The 14571-nt window shown below is 35.1% G+C and overlaps 6 protein-coding genes and 1 non-coding gene across 8 annotated transcripts; 2 read left to right on the top strand and 5 right to left on the bottom strand.

The window, feature by feature from the left end:
* Window positions 1-37: 37 nt before the first annotated feature.
* On the top strand, window positions 38-953 carry LOC149618285 (uncharacterized). The gene is made up of 4 exons (XM_089854476.1): window positions 38-222; window positions 289-363; window positions 435-556; window positions 632-953. Exons 1-4 carry the CDS (start codon window positions 144-146, stop codon window positions 860-862), a joined length of 507 nt encoding a protein of 168 aa, XP_089710602.1. The 5' UTR covers window positions 38-143; the 3' UTR covers window positions 863-953.
* On the bottom strand, window positions 942-2556 carry RpS23 (ribosomal protein S23). The gene is made up of 4 exons (XM_089854480.1): window positions 2403-2556; window positions 2003-2162; window positions 1824-1944; window positions 942-1156 (listed from the first exon to the last, which is right to left on the bottom strand). Exons 1-4 carry the CDS (start codon window positions 2404-2406, stop codon window positions 1010-1012), a joined length of 432 nt encoding a protein of 143 aa, XP_089710606.1. The 5' UTR covers window positions 2407-2556; the 3' UTR covers window positions 942-1009.
* Window positions 2557-2728: 172 nt separating this feature from the next.
* On the top strand, window positions 2729-5700 carry LOC149618287 (formylglycine-generating enzyme). The gene is made up of 5 exons (XM_089854461.1): window positions 2729-3629; window positions 4754-4868; window positions 4967-5080; window positions 5339-5398; window positions 5473-5700. Exons 1-5 carry the CDS (start codon window positions 2875-2877, stop codon window positions 5566-5568), a joined length of 1140 nt encoding a protein of 379 aa, XP_089710587.1. The 5' UTR covers window positions 2729-2874; the 3' UTR covers window positions 5569-5700.
* LOC149618288 (histone-lysine N-methyltransferase SETMAR) lies at window positions 5693-7019 on the bottom strand. 2 transcript variants are annotated; one of them, XM_089854465.1, is made up of 3 exons: window positions 6778-7019; window positions 6344-6701; window positions 5693-6072 (listed from the first exon to the last, which is right to left on the bottom strand). In XM_089854465.1, exons 1-3 carry the CDS (start codon window positions 6874-6876, stop codon window positions 5720-5722), a joined length of 810 nt encoding a protein of 269 aa, XP_089710591.1. In that variant the 5' UTR covers window positions 6877-7019; the 3' UTR covers window positions 5693-5719. The 2 variants fall into 2 exon arrangements, with proteins under 2 accessions (XP_089710591.1, XP_089710592.1); XM_089854466.1 differs by having other exon boundaries at window positions 6344-6383; window positions 6778-6902.
* On the bottom strand, window positions 6949-8502 carry LOC149618289 (uncharacterized). Its single transcript, XM_089854462.1, has 5 exons — window positions 8219-8502; window positions 8098-8159; window positions 7836-8033; window positions 7729-7764; window positions 6949-7512 (listed from the first exon to the last, which is right to left on the bottom strand). Exons 1-5 carry the CDS (start codon window positions 8238-8240, stop codon window positions 6949-6951), a joined length of 882 nt encoding a protein of 293 aa, XP_089710588.1. The 5' UTR covers window positions 8241-8502.
* TRNAM-CAU (transfer RNA methionine (anticodon CAU)) lies at window positions 8275-8347 on the bottom strand. The gene has a single exon. It is a non-coding gene; the product is annotated as a tRNA-Met (tRNA).
* A 2435-nt stretch (window positions 8503-10937) lies between the features above and the next one.
* On the bottom strand, window positions 10938-14371 carry Clbn (Nuclear export mediator factor NEMF homolog Clbn). The gene has a single exon (XM_089854437.1). It carries the CDS (start codon window positions 13993-13995, stop codon window positions 11011-11013), a length of 2985 nt encoding a protein of 994 aa, XP_089710563.1. The 5' UTR covers window positions 13996-14371; the 3' UTR covers window positions 10938-11010.
* Window positions 14372-14571: the final 200 nt, after the last annotated feature.

Below are 14571 nucleotides of genomic sequence, written 5' to 3' on the forward strand. Positions count from 1 at the left end.
CAAAAATGGCCGCCGCCGATGAGGATTGACAGCCAATCAAAATAGAGGTCATATTTGACAGTGTTGCAAGTTCAACTTTGGCAAATATTTAATTTTAAAAACCCATACGTCGGTAATGAAAACATAATTATTTTTCTATTGAAATGCAAAACATAAAAGAAATTAACACGAATAACGTGTTGAAAACATCCAAGGATTTGCTTAAATCCGAATACGTATCAGGTAAATTAAATAAATTACTTTAAAAAGTTGTTGAAAGTTAAGCCTTGGTTTGGTTTTTTTTTGCAGAGGGTGAACACGTGTTACACACTTTACAAAAACAAGATAAAGGAGCTCTTAAGACATTTCAAATGAAATGCGAATGTAAGTTAATTAATTAATTATATTTAGATTTGATTAAAATTAATAACCATTAAAATTTAATCGAATCTTAGCTTTATCCAAAGTTAAAAAACTGCTACCACAAATGCTTGAAGCTCAAAATAAACTAAAAGAAAAATCAGAATCGGAGTTAAACATAGAAAACATTGAAGGTTGTGATAAAATTATTGAAATGGTATGTACTTAATTTAACTTTAATTTAACCCTAAATTAATTAAGATTGATTAATTATTTTATGTAAATTTCCTAGAATATCTCTTTATTTGAAGAACCACCATCATCTAGTGATTCGGAAAACTCCGATGATGAAACATTTCTACCAAATAATGAGGAAGAATCGGAAGATGAATTAACAGAAGATGATGATGATGATGATGAATCTGAAGTATCAGATGCAAGTGAATCTGAAGATGAAACAAATACAAACACAAAACCTCTAATAGAAGAAATTCCCGACAAATCCGATGATGCAGATCGATAAAAAAGAGTTCCTAATTAACTGTTACATTAAACATTATGTAAATACTAATTCATTGTCAATGTCAATAAAATACACAACATTTTCCAAGAAACTTGTTTATTTATTTAATTTCTTGAAAACATTTTTTTTTCCTTTTACAAATAAAGTTTAAGAACGTGGTCTTTCTTTCTTTTCTTTATACAAAGCAAGTAGGGATACATTCGCTACTTTAACTACCTTGAAACGGACACCAGGAATATCTCCAACAGCATGACCCTTTCGGCCAAATCCAGCCACCAAAACTTCGTCATTTTCCTAATAAAGTGTTTAAAATTGTTAATGAAGTGTTAAACTTCAGTTAAAATTGTTAATCAAGTGTTAAACTTAAGTTAAAAATGTTAATCAAGTGTTAAAATTAAGTTAAAATGGTTAATGAAGTGTTAAACTTAAGTTAAAATGGTTAATGAAGTGTTAAACTTAAGTTAAAATGGTTAATGAAGTGTTAAACTTAAGTTAAAATGGTTAATTAAGTGTTAAACTTAAGTTAAAATGGTTAATTAAGTGTTAAACTTAAGTTAAAATGGTTAATTAAGTGTTAAACTTCAGTTAAAATGGTTAATGAGGTATAAAACTTAAGTTAAAATGGTTAATGAGGTATAAAACTTAAGTTAAAATGGTTAATGAGGCATAAAACTCAAGTTAAAATGGTTAACTTAATGTAAAACTCAAGTTAAAATGGTTAATTTAATGTAAAACTCAAGTTAAAATGGTTAATTTAATGTAAAACTCAAGTTAAAATGGTTAATTTAATGTAAAACTCAAGTTAAAATGGTTAATTTAATGTAAAACTAAAGTTAAAATGGTTAATTTAATGTAAAACCTAAGTTAAAATGGTTAATTTAATGTAAAACTTAAGTTAAAATGGTTAATTTAATGTAAAACTTAAGTTAAAATGGTTAATTAAACATAAATATAAACTTACTTCAATGTAATTTAAGCAACCGTCTCTTGGTACGAATGCTGTGATTTTCTTTCCATTCTTGATCAATTGAACCCTGACACACTTACGAATAGCAGAGTTAGGCTGTTTAGCTTCAACACCACTGTTTAAAAGTCATTATTAGACTGTGGTAAGTCTTTATTAGTTTTAATTAAACTTACACTTTCTCAAGAACAATTCCCTTTGCATGGGAAGCACCTCCGAAAGGATTGGCCTTCCATCTTGTTCCCAAATGAGCTTTTTTGAAATCTTTATCGTGCCATCTTTGCTCTCTACGATGGTTACGATGCTTACGAGCCGTACGAAGTCCCCTGGGTTTACCTGCAATTAAAATAATTAAAAATTAATTAGCAATTTGTTTAATAGTAAGCGTGTATTGTATTCATTGGCAAGGCTTAAGATGATTGTATTTGAAAGTATTATTATTATAATTTAAACTAAATTTCTAAGTTTAATACATATGCGAGACGTTAAATTGAGATGTTAATTAAGGTTTAACTTGATAATTATTTCAGTATTTTATTATTAATTGCAGATTAATTAGGATTGAGATTTGCTTACCCATGTTGTCAACGTCGGTGAAAAACTAGTAATGGAATTGGAAGGGGCCTTGTCTGCTACAGGAGGGGGTGAAATTCTTTCTGTGCTGGAAATAAGTACTTGAAATTCTGGACATAAATCAGTTCAGTTCAGTTTTTTATTATATTGTATCAGTGCTGGAAATAAGTGCTTGAAATTTTGGACATAAATCAGCTCAGTTCAGTTTTTTTATTATATTGTATCAGTGCTGGAAATAAGTACTTGAAATTTTGGACAATGAATCAGTTCAGTTCAGTTTTTTATTGTTTCAGTGTGGATATTAGTTCAAGATAGTTCATTCGAGTTTTAGGGGGGGAAGAAGTGCGTGATTTGAATTTTGTTTACAGGGTTACGTGGTTCTGTTTCAGTGGAGCGGATAGAATGACTTATTAGAAAAATTTCCCATTTTTTTTTAACCAATTTATTGTGTAACAATTTCGGCAAAGACATTAAAATGAAGACCGTATTATTTTGTGCGTTAATTTCGTTAGTAATTATCTCAATAAGTGGTCAAGAAACTTGCCCTTTTGCCAAAAAAGCAGCTGAAGAGGCCAAAACGGACCCTGAGAAAACTGAAACTGAAACCAAAGGTTGCGGATGTGGTGGTTTAAATCGAGATAAATCAGAAAATAAGAATGAAGGCGTAGAAACTGAAGGATCGGCGGCAGATTCAGGATTTTGTTCAAATGATAATGTAGGAGGAGATAGTCATGAATGTTCTTCAAACAAAATTGAACCACCCAAAAGAGACAACATGGTGCTTATAAAAGGCGGTGATTTCACTATGGGAACTGATAAACCCGTTTTCAAAGCTGATGGTGAATTCCCAGCTCGACCAGTAACAGTATCAGACTTTTATATGGACATACACGAAGTCAGCAATAAAGATTTCAGAGATTTTGTTCGTAAAACCAATCATAAGACGGAGGCTGAGACATTCGGGGATTCATTTGTTTTGGAGAATTTAATTAGTCAGGAAACGAAAAATGGCATTTCTAAAGCTGTAGCGGGAGCTCCTTGGTGGTTACCAGTTAAAGGAGCTGATTGGCAACATCCTGAAGGTCCTGATTCCGATATAGACGAAAGAATGGACCATCCTGTTGTCCATGTATCTTGGAATGATGCAGTGGCTTATTGTAAATGGTTAGGGAAGAGATTACCAACTGAAGCAGAATGGGAATATTCTTGTAGAGGTGGTCTTAAGGATAGGTAAGTCAAAATTTGACCTTTAACCTTATTTTTTTCTATAGAGTTTCCCTTATTAAATAGAGTAGTGACACCCCATGTTATCTTCCCATAGACCCTAATACACTCAAGGCAATGAGCTGCCATTACCATATTTAAATAGTAAATTAATTAACTGGGTTTAATGTAGATTATTTCCATGGGGGAATAAATTAATTATTTTCCTATAGTTTCCCTTATTAAATAGAGTAGTGACACCCCATGTTATCTTCCCATAGACCCTAATACACTCAAGGCAATGAGCTGCCATTACCATATTTAAATAGTTAATTAACTTTGTTTAATGTAGATTAATTCCATGGGGAATAAATTAATTATTTTTCCTATAGTTTCCCTTATTAAATAGAGTAATGGCACCCAATGTTATCCTCTCATAGACCCTAATACACTCAAGGCAATGAGCTGCGATTACCATATTTAAATAGTTAATTAACTTTGTTTAATGTAGATTATTTCCATGGGGGAATAAATTAATTATTTTCCTATAGTTTCCCTTATAAAATAGAGTAATGACACCCCATGTTATCCTCTCATAGACCCTAATACACTCAAGGCAATGAGCTGCCATTACCATATTTAAATAGTTAATTAACTTTGTTTAATGTAGATTAATTCCATGGGGAATAAATTAATTATTTTTCCTATAGTTTCCTTTATTAAATAGAGTAATGACACCCAATGTTATCTTCCCATAGACCCCAATACACTTAAGGCAATCAGCTGCCATTACCATATTTAAATAGTTAATTAATTAACTTGGTTTAATGTAGATTATTTCCATGGGGGAATAAATTAATTATTTTCCTATAGTTTCCCTTATTAAATAGAGTAATGACACCCCATGTTATCCTCCCATAGACCCTAATACACTCAAGGCAATGAGCTGCCATTACCATATTTAAATAGTTAATTAACTTTGTTTAATGTAGATTAATTCCATGGGGAATAAATTAATTATTTTTCCTATAGTTTCCCTTATTAAATAGAGTAATGACACCCCATGTTATCCTCTCATAGACCCTAATACACTCAAGGTAATGAGCTGCCATTACCATATTTAAATAGTTAATTAACTTGGTTTAATGTAGATTATTTCCATGGGGGAATAAATTAACTCCAAATAATGAACATAGAGCTAATATTTGGCAAGGAGAATTCCCTAAACAAGATACAGCTGAGGATGGTTATGCTGGAACTGCACCTGTAGGTTTTTGTGTATTTATTATCTACCCCTACATTATTTAAATTCCGACAGGTATCTATCTAGTTAATTGAATTCACTATTGTTGTTAAAAATGTAGGTTAATACTTTTCCAGCCAATAAATTTGGCTTGAAAAATATTATTGGTAATGTTTGGGAATGGACTAGTGACTGGTGGATCACTGAACATAAACCAATTGCTTCCAAAAATCCAGTAAAATTAACCTTCTTTTAATTTATTTTATTCCCAATGCGTCTGCCAAGGCTTAACGCGCGATTTTTAGCTCGGAGATTAGAATTATCTGGGTCAAATTGATGTGTCGTCTGCTTCACGGTAGACATTTAAGCAGACGACGCATCATTTTGACCCCGATTTTGCTAGCAAGTTAAGTTAAAAATCGCGCGTTAAGCCTTGGCTAATGCATCGGGAATAAGTTTAAATTAAAATTGTTCTTATTTATTTCAAATTCAGACTGGACCTAAAAGTGGCAAAGATAAAGTTAAAAAGGGTGGATCTTATATGTGCCACGAAGTAATTAAACTAATTAATTAATCGTAATTTAATTATGATTAATTTAAAATTCAATTTTTTATTTTGTTTTTCAGTCTTATTGTTACAGATATCGGTGCGCGGCTAGAAGCCAAAATACCCCTGATACATCAGCGGGAAATGTTGGTTTTAGATGTGTTTCTGATGTTTAAAAATCATTCCAAAGATCTTTTGTACTTTAATTAATTAAGATTAATTTAAATTTGTATTAATTTTTCTGAAATTGTCGTAAATTTCACTGTTCCATTGTGATTTTATTAAATAAAAGTAATTATTTATATCAATTATTGTTTTTTTGTTTTTTCACACGTTTTTATCAAATGGCAAATATTTTTTGCAATTTTTCGCGCCACATTTGCATATTTTTGAACCAATTTCGCAATTAGAATCTCCGCCATAATTATAAGTTAGTTCGTGAAGGGCCGCAATATTTTTATTTGCAAAGAAACATAATCTAGGGACGCTATTAATTGCTCTAACTGGTATTGCAATTAAATTAGGATCGCAAGAATGGTTTATAAATCGTCCAACATTCCCAAAATAAGTCGGGTCAATTATAGTTTCAATAACTTCATTAAAATGTTCTTTTAAAACGTGAATGTAGTTTGAATCTTGCTCAGTTTGAGTTGAAAAACGTTTTTGCGCCTCTAGTTTGCCTAATTTGCGTTAAAATTAATTTAATCCACTTTATTCAAAGGGTTTTAAATCATCCCGACGCGTGTGCCAAGGCTTATAGCACGAAAAATCTGGGTAAAAACGATGCGTCGTCTGCTTCAGAGTCGAAACATTTCAAATTCAATATTTTCTACTGTGAAGCATGAAGCAGACGACGCATTATTTTCACACAGTTTGTCAGTTAAAAATTAAAAAAAAAAAAAAAATCGGGCCTTAAGCCTTGGCGCACGCATCGGATTTTAAGACGTTTACCTATAATTTCTCCGGCGTATTCACAAACAAAGGCGCCTTTCTGAATAAATTCCATTGTTTTAACACCAAACCCTCTTTCATTAAAAGTTTTAAAAACGCAAAGGTTCATTTGAATCCCTTTTTGAACTACTCTATTTGAACACAACTCCGATTTGCACTCGCAATTTAATCCACACTCAATTATAGGCTTCATATTCGAATTCCCATTTAAATATTCATCCAAAATTAATTTTTCATGATAAAATCCTGCACATGCGCACGTTTTAACATTGCATTCATCTGCGCAATCGCAGTTGCCATATCCCGTCTCAAATGTTTCATGGTCTGAACCGGGACCAGGAATATTTGAGGATATATACTGAAACCGAAACCGGTACCGGGACATTAAGCCTTGGCCACTTTTAAAACGTACAAAAGAATAAAAGATTACTTACCGTCCAACAATCAGGGGTTCTTTCATCATCTACATCATTTTGAAACAAAATTTGAACATTTTCTAAGCGTCGCGATAAATCTACGACGGTTTCTACCATAATTTAAAACCCTAAACCCGTTAAAAAATTAAAGAAGTACCCGTTTGCGTCCATTTTTAAAAAGTCAAAGGCTTAGCGCGGCACGACGCATGGTGTGCACGTGTCTTTATCAATCATAAAATATTCCAAACAACCCGTACATACAACGGAAGCGGAAGTTAAAATGGTATTCTTTACGATTTTTACGGGTTCAAAAGAATCCAAGTCTTTTATGATAATTTTATCCACAGATTTGAAGTCAATTCTACGGGGCGTTAGGCTTAGTGAAGTCGCGTTGGATTCTTTCACTTTCTGAATTTTTGGCGGGATTATGACGTCATCCGGGGATGAGAATACCAACTTCCGGCGCGCGATTCCACCTGGACGTGGACGCGTTGTTAAAACTCCTCGCTGAGTAGTTGGTCCGCGGTTCGTAGGTTCCCGGCTAACTGTGGCTACTACTGTAGTTACTGACAAACCAACCCGTCGTCTGCTTGTAACAGTGGAGACGGAAGACCTACTGGAGTTATTGATTGGTTGCTCCGAAGCCCTAATTCTTCCCCTACCGGATGTTGGCGTTGTCGCGACAACTGGCGCCAAATTATTCGCGCGTCTTTTGGGTGTTTTTGCCAAAGATTCCAAAAATATCTCATCATTAATTGGCCATATGTCTAATCAGCGCCACTAGCGGATGGTCTGAGAACTACTCCCATAGAGATTAGGTATATTTAAGAGGGTTTGCAGAATTTCCGCCAGGTGGCTCGAACGCCGCGCCATCTGACGGAAATTCTGCAAACCCGCTTAAATATACCTACGACTCTATGGGAGTAGTTTTCAGCCCATCCGCTGGTGGCGCTGATTAGACATATGGCCAATTTTGTATCGATTTTCAACGTTACTACAATTAACCTAAAATAAAAAATAAATTAAATATTAGGGTTCACGAATAATTAAAGGGATAGTATCACAAATAAACTAACCTTGAACCAATGATCACAAATTAATCTATCTTGATCAAAAAGTGTGTGGTTTGGACATAAATAACTGTAAACTCTACCGGATGATTGGCACATGTGATAAACTTGACATCTGCTATGTTCACTGGGGTCTGCGTAATATCCAGGTGATCTACGCCAACAAGAAAAGTTCGTTTCTGGGATGTGATTTAATAACGGATACTGAAAATAATATTTAATTATGTTAAATTTAATTAAAATTTAATAAAATAAACGTAAATCTCACTTTATCACAGTTGACGGAATAAATAGATATAGTTATTGCAATAAAAACCAAGAAAAATAGACCTAAAGTAATTTAAACTTGATTAAAATTAAATAAATTAAGATATTTAAATCTGTCTTACCATTATTTACTATTTCCTTCATTTTAAAATAATTAAATTTAATTTAAAAATTAACGTGCCCCGGGTGAGGCTCGAACTCACGACCTTCAGATTATGAGACTGACGCGCTGCCTACTGCGCTACCGAGGCGGTTGCAACTAAACCTATAGCCACCGTACATATATCGTTCCAGCAAACGATGGGTAATATTTGGCCAATCATAAGAGAGAAGAGACGAAATGGCGGGAAATTACTAAGCGGCGGCTACGGCAGCTCGTTACCTTTGACTGTATAAATCTCTATTGGAAGATAACACGGAATGCCAATAGTCAAAGAATTTTCTTTTGAAAAACCGGAAAAGTAAGAATAAGTTAAAACAATCATATTTTAAGAAATAAAAATTATAGAACGGGAAATATTATTACGCAAACTATTGTCACGTTAATTATGGTTAATAATTAAGCAGCGATTTTCAAAAGTTGTCTTTTAAAATTATTAAAATAATGACAGAGGAAGAGTTAAAAGTTAAACAGGTTCAACGAGTTTCAACTTACCTAATTATCATAATTTATAAAAATTAAATAAAAGACCTTAATTACACTCAAAAGATTATATTTCATTTTCTAAACCCACAGAACTACGTTACGTTTGCAATTCCGAATTTATAAGCAAACCCTAGGGTGCAACGTACTTTCAAGTATTGAAATGCAAATTTTAATTTTCAAAAGATCTTTTACCTTTTGGCAACAAGTTTGGTGAAAGATAAACACTCAAATAAGTTGACTAAACATTTTTATTTTTCTAAAGATAAATATAAAATAAGTGAATTCAAACTAAAAACTTTAGGTACGAATACAGCGCTGTTCAAATCACTTCTGACGTTCTGAGACTAGCTTAGGATAAACTTTTTTTTTCAAGACGACGATTTATTTTCCTGTTTTTAACTCTTCTTAATGGTCTTACTTTTCAAGTTTCTTAAGATTACATCTCACGGGGAGTTGGGAATGGATTATTCTTCAATTTTTAACAAAGAAAAGAGAAACTGGGTAACAAGTGTGGAGGAAGTATTACCTACCATAAAAGACCCACGCTAACTGTCCCATTTTGACCTCTGACCTGATTATCGAGGCTTAAAATAAATTTCAAGTTATCGCGCGCTAAGACTAAACTCCTTTAGATGCCTAAGCTATGCGTTACCATAAGTTTATAAGTGATATGTTCCGTTCCATAAGTATGACACTACCTATACAACTTCGTAATGCTAGAGACTTACATCTCGAGCTAGTTCGAGAACGACTACACTCGGTTAATTTTGCAGTTCATCTTCCTAGTTTGCCTTTGACAGCGCCTCACCAGGCGTCACTTTACGAGAATCTATGACCTACGTTGTCATTTCATGATAATCTCTCAGTGACAAACTTATGGAACATGTCTTATAAACTTATGGTGTTACAAAGAAATTATATGAACTCTCAACTGGCCTAAGAAATTTTGTATGAAAAGACCTCAGGGGCCTCAGGGCGTCGAGAGAGTTTGTGGGCCCCTGGAAAAATTGACAAAATCTCGGGCCCCTATCAATCAAAACAGCACTACAGGCGATCCGGGCCCCTTAGAACGTACGGGCCCCTTTAAAACTGACCGAATTGACCCACCCCCTCTCTAGACGGACCTAAAAACCTTCAGTCTAACCTCAACATATCATATAAATATTATAGCACATAACCGATTTCAACTTTAAATATATTTTAACATAAAACAAAATTACTCTACCTTTTTCAAAAGCAGCGTCCAAAAAAATAACCAACACAACTTGAAAACTATAATCGGGTCTAAACTCTCAACAAGGAACTGAACACCCTATGAAATTTGATTTAAATATGAAATAAAAAATGTAAAAACAAGATCGAACCAGAAACTAGGTAGGAAACATTATTTGACATAACAATAAGCATTGAACGGGGGGGGGGCAAAGAGGCCTAAATATTCACGTGGATCTGGATTTGAAGGCCGTTCGAGTTTACAAAGAAAAATAAAAAATAAATAATAATTTGAAGATAATGTATGGCTATAAAGTCTAATAACTATCGTAATTTCTCAAGATGCTTTGGTTTGGTTATAGTCATAGACCTAGATCCATATAACAATGTTTTGATAACCTGTTTTATATTTTCATGAGAACTAGTTTTCCCGTTTTTAGTTTTTCCACATGCAGGCAGCTAGCATTAAAATTTCTAGGAAAATCACGTCATGTCATATTTTGAAAGCTATTATTAATAAATTTGGTTCAAACGGATCTAAGTTGAAGTATCATTAATACGAATTTAGATAATTCATTAACGAAAAAGGTGTTAGGGACTCATTTTAATAAGAAAATTTAAAGTTTACCCGCCTACTTAATTTCTTTAAGAAAAAAGACAGACATTTTAAGTGAATATTCATAAACCCCCTTTAATTATATTTTTGTCCTTTACAGTTGGTACTACTTGTTTTATTTTGACGGAGAAATATGAAATGGATTTCTGTTATTTCGCCATTCAAGTTGGCCGTTATCAGCTTATGTCTAGCTCCCTAGTCCTACGCTTCTACCATCTACCAATAGAAAGGCTTTAAAACGTAAACATTGTCTGCTAAATCAAAATTCCACGCTAAGCCTTGGTCTATAGAATATTGACAAGCCTTGGACTTAAAATTAAAAAAAAAAAACGCATTTTTAATTAAAAATAATGCTACAAAGTCGCCATTAATGAGTTTAAATCGTTTTAATAAACCTGAGAAAAACATTTACATAACATTATATTTTATTATATTATATCTCACTTTTTTGATTTAACAAGATTGGGTGCCGATAATTTGACCTTTCCTGGAAGATTTCTTGATATATCCTGATCTTTAACGCTTTTAAGCAAATCCTTTTCACGAGAAGTTGCAGTTTTGTCCCTTAGAAAGGTGTTTAGAGCAGTTTTGGCCGCTTTCCCACGTTTACCAGTACCCGGAGTTACTTTGACCTTGTACTTGTAATTCTGTAACGCCGCGTATGGGGCGCATATTGGTACTGCAAACAATAAACCATCTTCGGGTACGGGACATCCTGTTAGGGAATCCAGAATTTTGAGTTCATCAGTTACTTGTGCCCCATCTTCTTGTTCGTCGTCTGATTGTTGGGCTTCCGCAGTTTCAGTTTCGGGTTCTTCGGTTCCCTCATCAGTTGCAGTTGGCTCCAGCGCCTTGTCCTCCGTGGTTTCCTCTGTAGTAACTTCAACCGCTTCTTCATGAAGAATGGTTGAGGCAACCAACTGAACCTTCTCCCTGGGTTTATTCTGATTGGTCGCGGCATTTCTGACCAAATTCTCCTTGTGTTTCTTGCCTTTCTTCCCTTTTTGCGCCATTTCCTTTGGCATCCCGGCGGAACCCAATATTTCCATTCTCAACTGACGTTCCTCTTCATCTTGATCCTTGTATTTTTCCTTCATTTTCTTGACCTTTGATTTTTGACCTCTCTTCGCCAGTTGTTGTTGTTGTTGCTGCGGTTGCTGTTGGACTGCAGATTCGTCCGATTGCGTTTTGGGTTGATTATCCTGTTGTTTTTTCTTTTGTTTCCCGGGATGTTTGGGTTGCTTTGCCTCCTTAATCTCTGTCGCAGCTGGAGTCACGGTTTCACTACTTTCACTTGGCCATCTTTCGACTTTGACAACGGTATCGGGGAACAGGCTTGGTGGTTCCGCCTCATTTTCGCTATCGTCTAAATCTTTGGTTTTCTCAGAGGCAAGGACATCGGGTGACGCTTCCCCATTCGTTTTAACATCTTCATCATCCTCTATTGGCAACTCAACATCATCTTCAGGGGCGTTGTCTTCAACGGGGACCTCCGCGTGTGACACTGCTCTTTCGCCGGCATGTCTTTCCAAACTTTCATCATCCAGTTTAAAGATGAATCCAAAACCCATGATTAAATGTGAAGGTGGTAAGTAATTCTTCTTCCCTCTTATCATGAAGCTACCGGCGGTTAAGTACTCTCCGGATGGTGCCGTTTTCGACACTTGGTGATGGTAAACCCACCATGCGCTTGTAACAACCTTAGCTTCCCAAGCAGCGCTGCAACAAACTGCCATAGTTCCAGCTTCGTTTTGGGTTTTAGGAGGGATGGGTTGTCCCGTTGGGTTTTTAATCAGGACACTACTAGCTCCGTGGATGTCAGCGTGGACGTAAATATCACCGGGTTTCATGTACCGTTTAACGATCAGTTCATTTTGCGGTATGTCCCGTCCTGCTATGATCAAGTAGTTCTCGGAACTGATGAACCATAGAAACTTCTCGAACCAGAATGTCTTCCTGGCTTTCATGATGGTCGATTTGACGGCGACTTCCTTCAAGGCTTGCTTGGTTTTTTTCTCAGCGTTTTTATAAGCTTTCTGCGAGGACTCCAATGTCTTCTGCTCCTTTTTGGCAGCTTGACGCTTTCTGTCGTAATATTTTCGAGCATTGGCGTACGCTCCGTGATCCAAATCAATTTCGACGTTCTGCGTCTTTTCTGGTTCGTTATCATCCACTTCAGTGTCGAAAGGGTCTTTCAGTTTGATGGTGAAATGGTTCTTGTCCAAATTAAGCGACACTATGCTTTGTGCAACTGGATCACCATTGGCCTGAGCTTCCTTTATGATATCCTTAATTTCTGACCATGGTATTTGATTGGCGATTGCGCTTCTTATCACCAAAATCGCGTTGTCGATCAATGGTAAGTTCATTTCTATCAACTGGGCCTTTTGGACGTCGCTTAGTTGAACTTTCTGTAAAGCCTGGACACGTTTTTCGTGGTCTTTCTTGACGTTTTCGAGTTTTTTTAGAGCGTCTCTTTCTTTGGCCATGGTTTTAATATCAATCTTCTGTCCTTCGATACTCGAGAAGAACGTATCAATGGCCTTATTGAATGTCTCGTACTCCACGTAAGGACTACGTTCGTGTTGTTTAAACAAAAACGGGTGAAATTCGTCGTAAGTTAACGTTTCTTTCTCAACATCCGGTAGAGTCGAGGTCAATTTGTTGACCTTCTGGATGATATATCCTTTACAAGACCTACAAGCAGCTTCATCTAATATATCTTGCGCTAGATTGAGTGCTTGGTGTATGTTAGTAATATCCTTTTCAATGGTCAAGTCACTGCCAACTTTAGCGCTGACGGCAATGCCAACTGATAAGAGAACGTGTTCCAAAATGGCCGGACCACAACTCAGCTTAGGATTAAGCAGTTTTTTAACGTTTTCATTTGGTTTTGCAGTTTGAAAGAGCTCCGTTAATTGTTGTAAAGATAACTTATCCTCGGATTGTTTAGCATTTTGAACCGGGTACGTTTCCCTAACTACAAATTTCACGTCTTCACTCCCAGTAGCTCTTGGACGAAGAATATTTTGTATGACGTATTCGTGATCAGTTAGAACAATGTTACCGCGATCGTACAGTTCCAATATAACGTGATAAGCAGCTTCATTAATACCAAATTGTAAATCAACGATACGATCTACGCCAAGTTGGGAAATATTCTCTAATCTTTTATTTTTTAAATGTTTTCGTAGCTTCATCGTAAAACCAGACGGAGATTGGTTCTTAGGCCATTCAAACTCCGTTGTATGGATTCTAATACCAGATTCAAGAAGAAGAACCGCTTTTTCTTCTTGTCTGGCAAACCTCATTAAGTAACTCTTATTGTCAATATCATAAACTTGATTTAATCTCATGCCAATTAATTTTTCGCGAAGTTCAGTCAACGAGGCAATCAAATCAACGGTACTAAACCTGGTCTTCATGTTAAAAGCTCGAACAAAGGCTTAGCGATTATAGTCTCTAAATTTTTTCCACCAGTAACTAAGGCACCAAACTATATTTTCCCGTTAATAACCAAGTGTTTACTTACTTTATAAATTATAAAAGGAAGTAATTTTAGTCTAAATCCAATTTTTATTATTATTTCCTTACGGTAACTCGCACTAACGGCACTAATAATAATGGCGTCGATTTTTTTGGTCCACGACTCAAGATAAACGCGTCGACTGCTTACTACCTACCTGAATTACTATTGGATGTCCAATTTCTACGCCAGCGATATGGTTGGCTATCCAAATTTGAAGGAAGAGTTTCGATAACTAAACATTACATCATAGCGTAAAAGAACGGCCTTTTTCTAAATTTAATAGTTAAATTATTAAAAAAATAAATTATCTCTCATTACAAAATAATTAGCATTTAATTTCGTCTTAAAAACGAGGACTACTGCACCGCCATTGCTTTAATTTCGTCTGCTAGCTAGAGCCTCTTACTCCTATTCGTTTATCTCTCAGCCTATTAGAAATCAACCAATCCCCTTTAAGGGTAAGTGGTTCGGT

Source organism: Phalangium opilio, unplaced genomic scaffold (assembly GCF_054372755.1).
Source record: "Phalangium opilio isolate 3A_F unplaced genomic scaffold, DU_Popi_V2 ptg000209l_1, whole genome shotgun sequence".
NCBI classification, from domain to species: Eukaryota; Metazoa; Arthropoda; class Arachnida; order Opiliones; family Phalangiidae; genus Phalangium; species Phalangium opilio.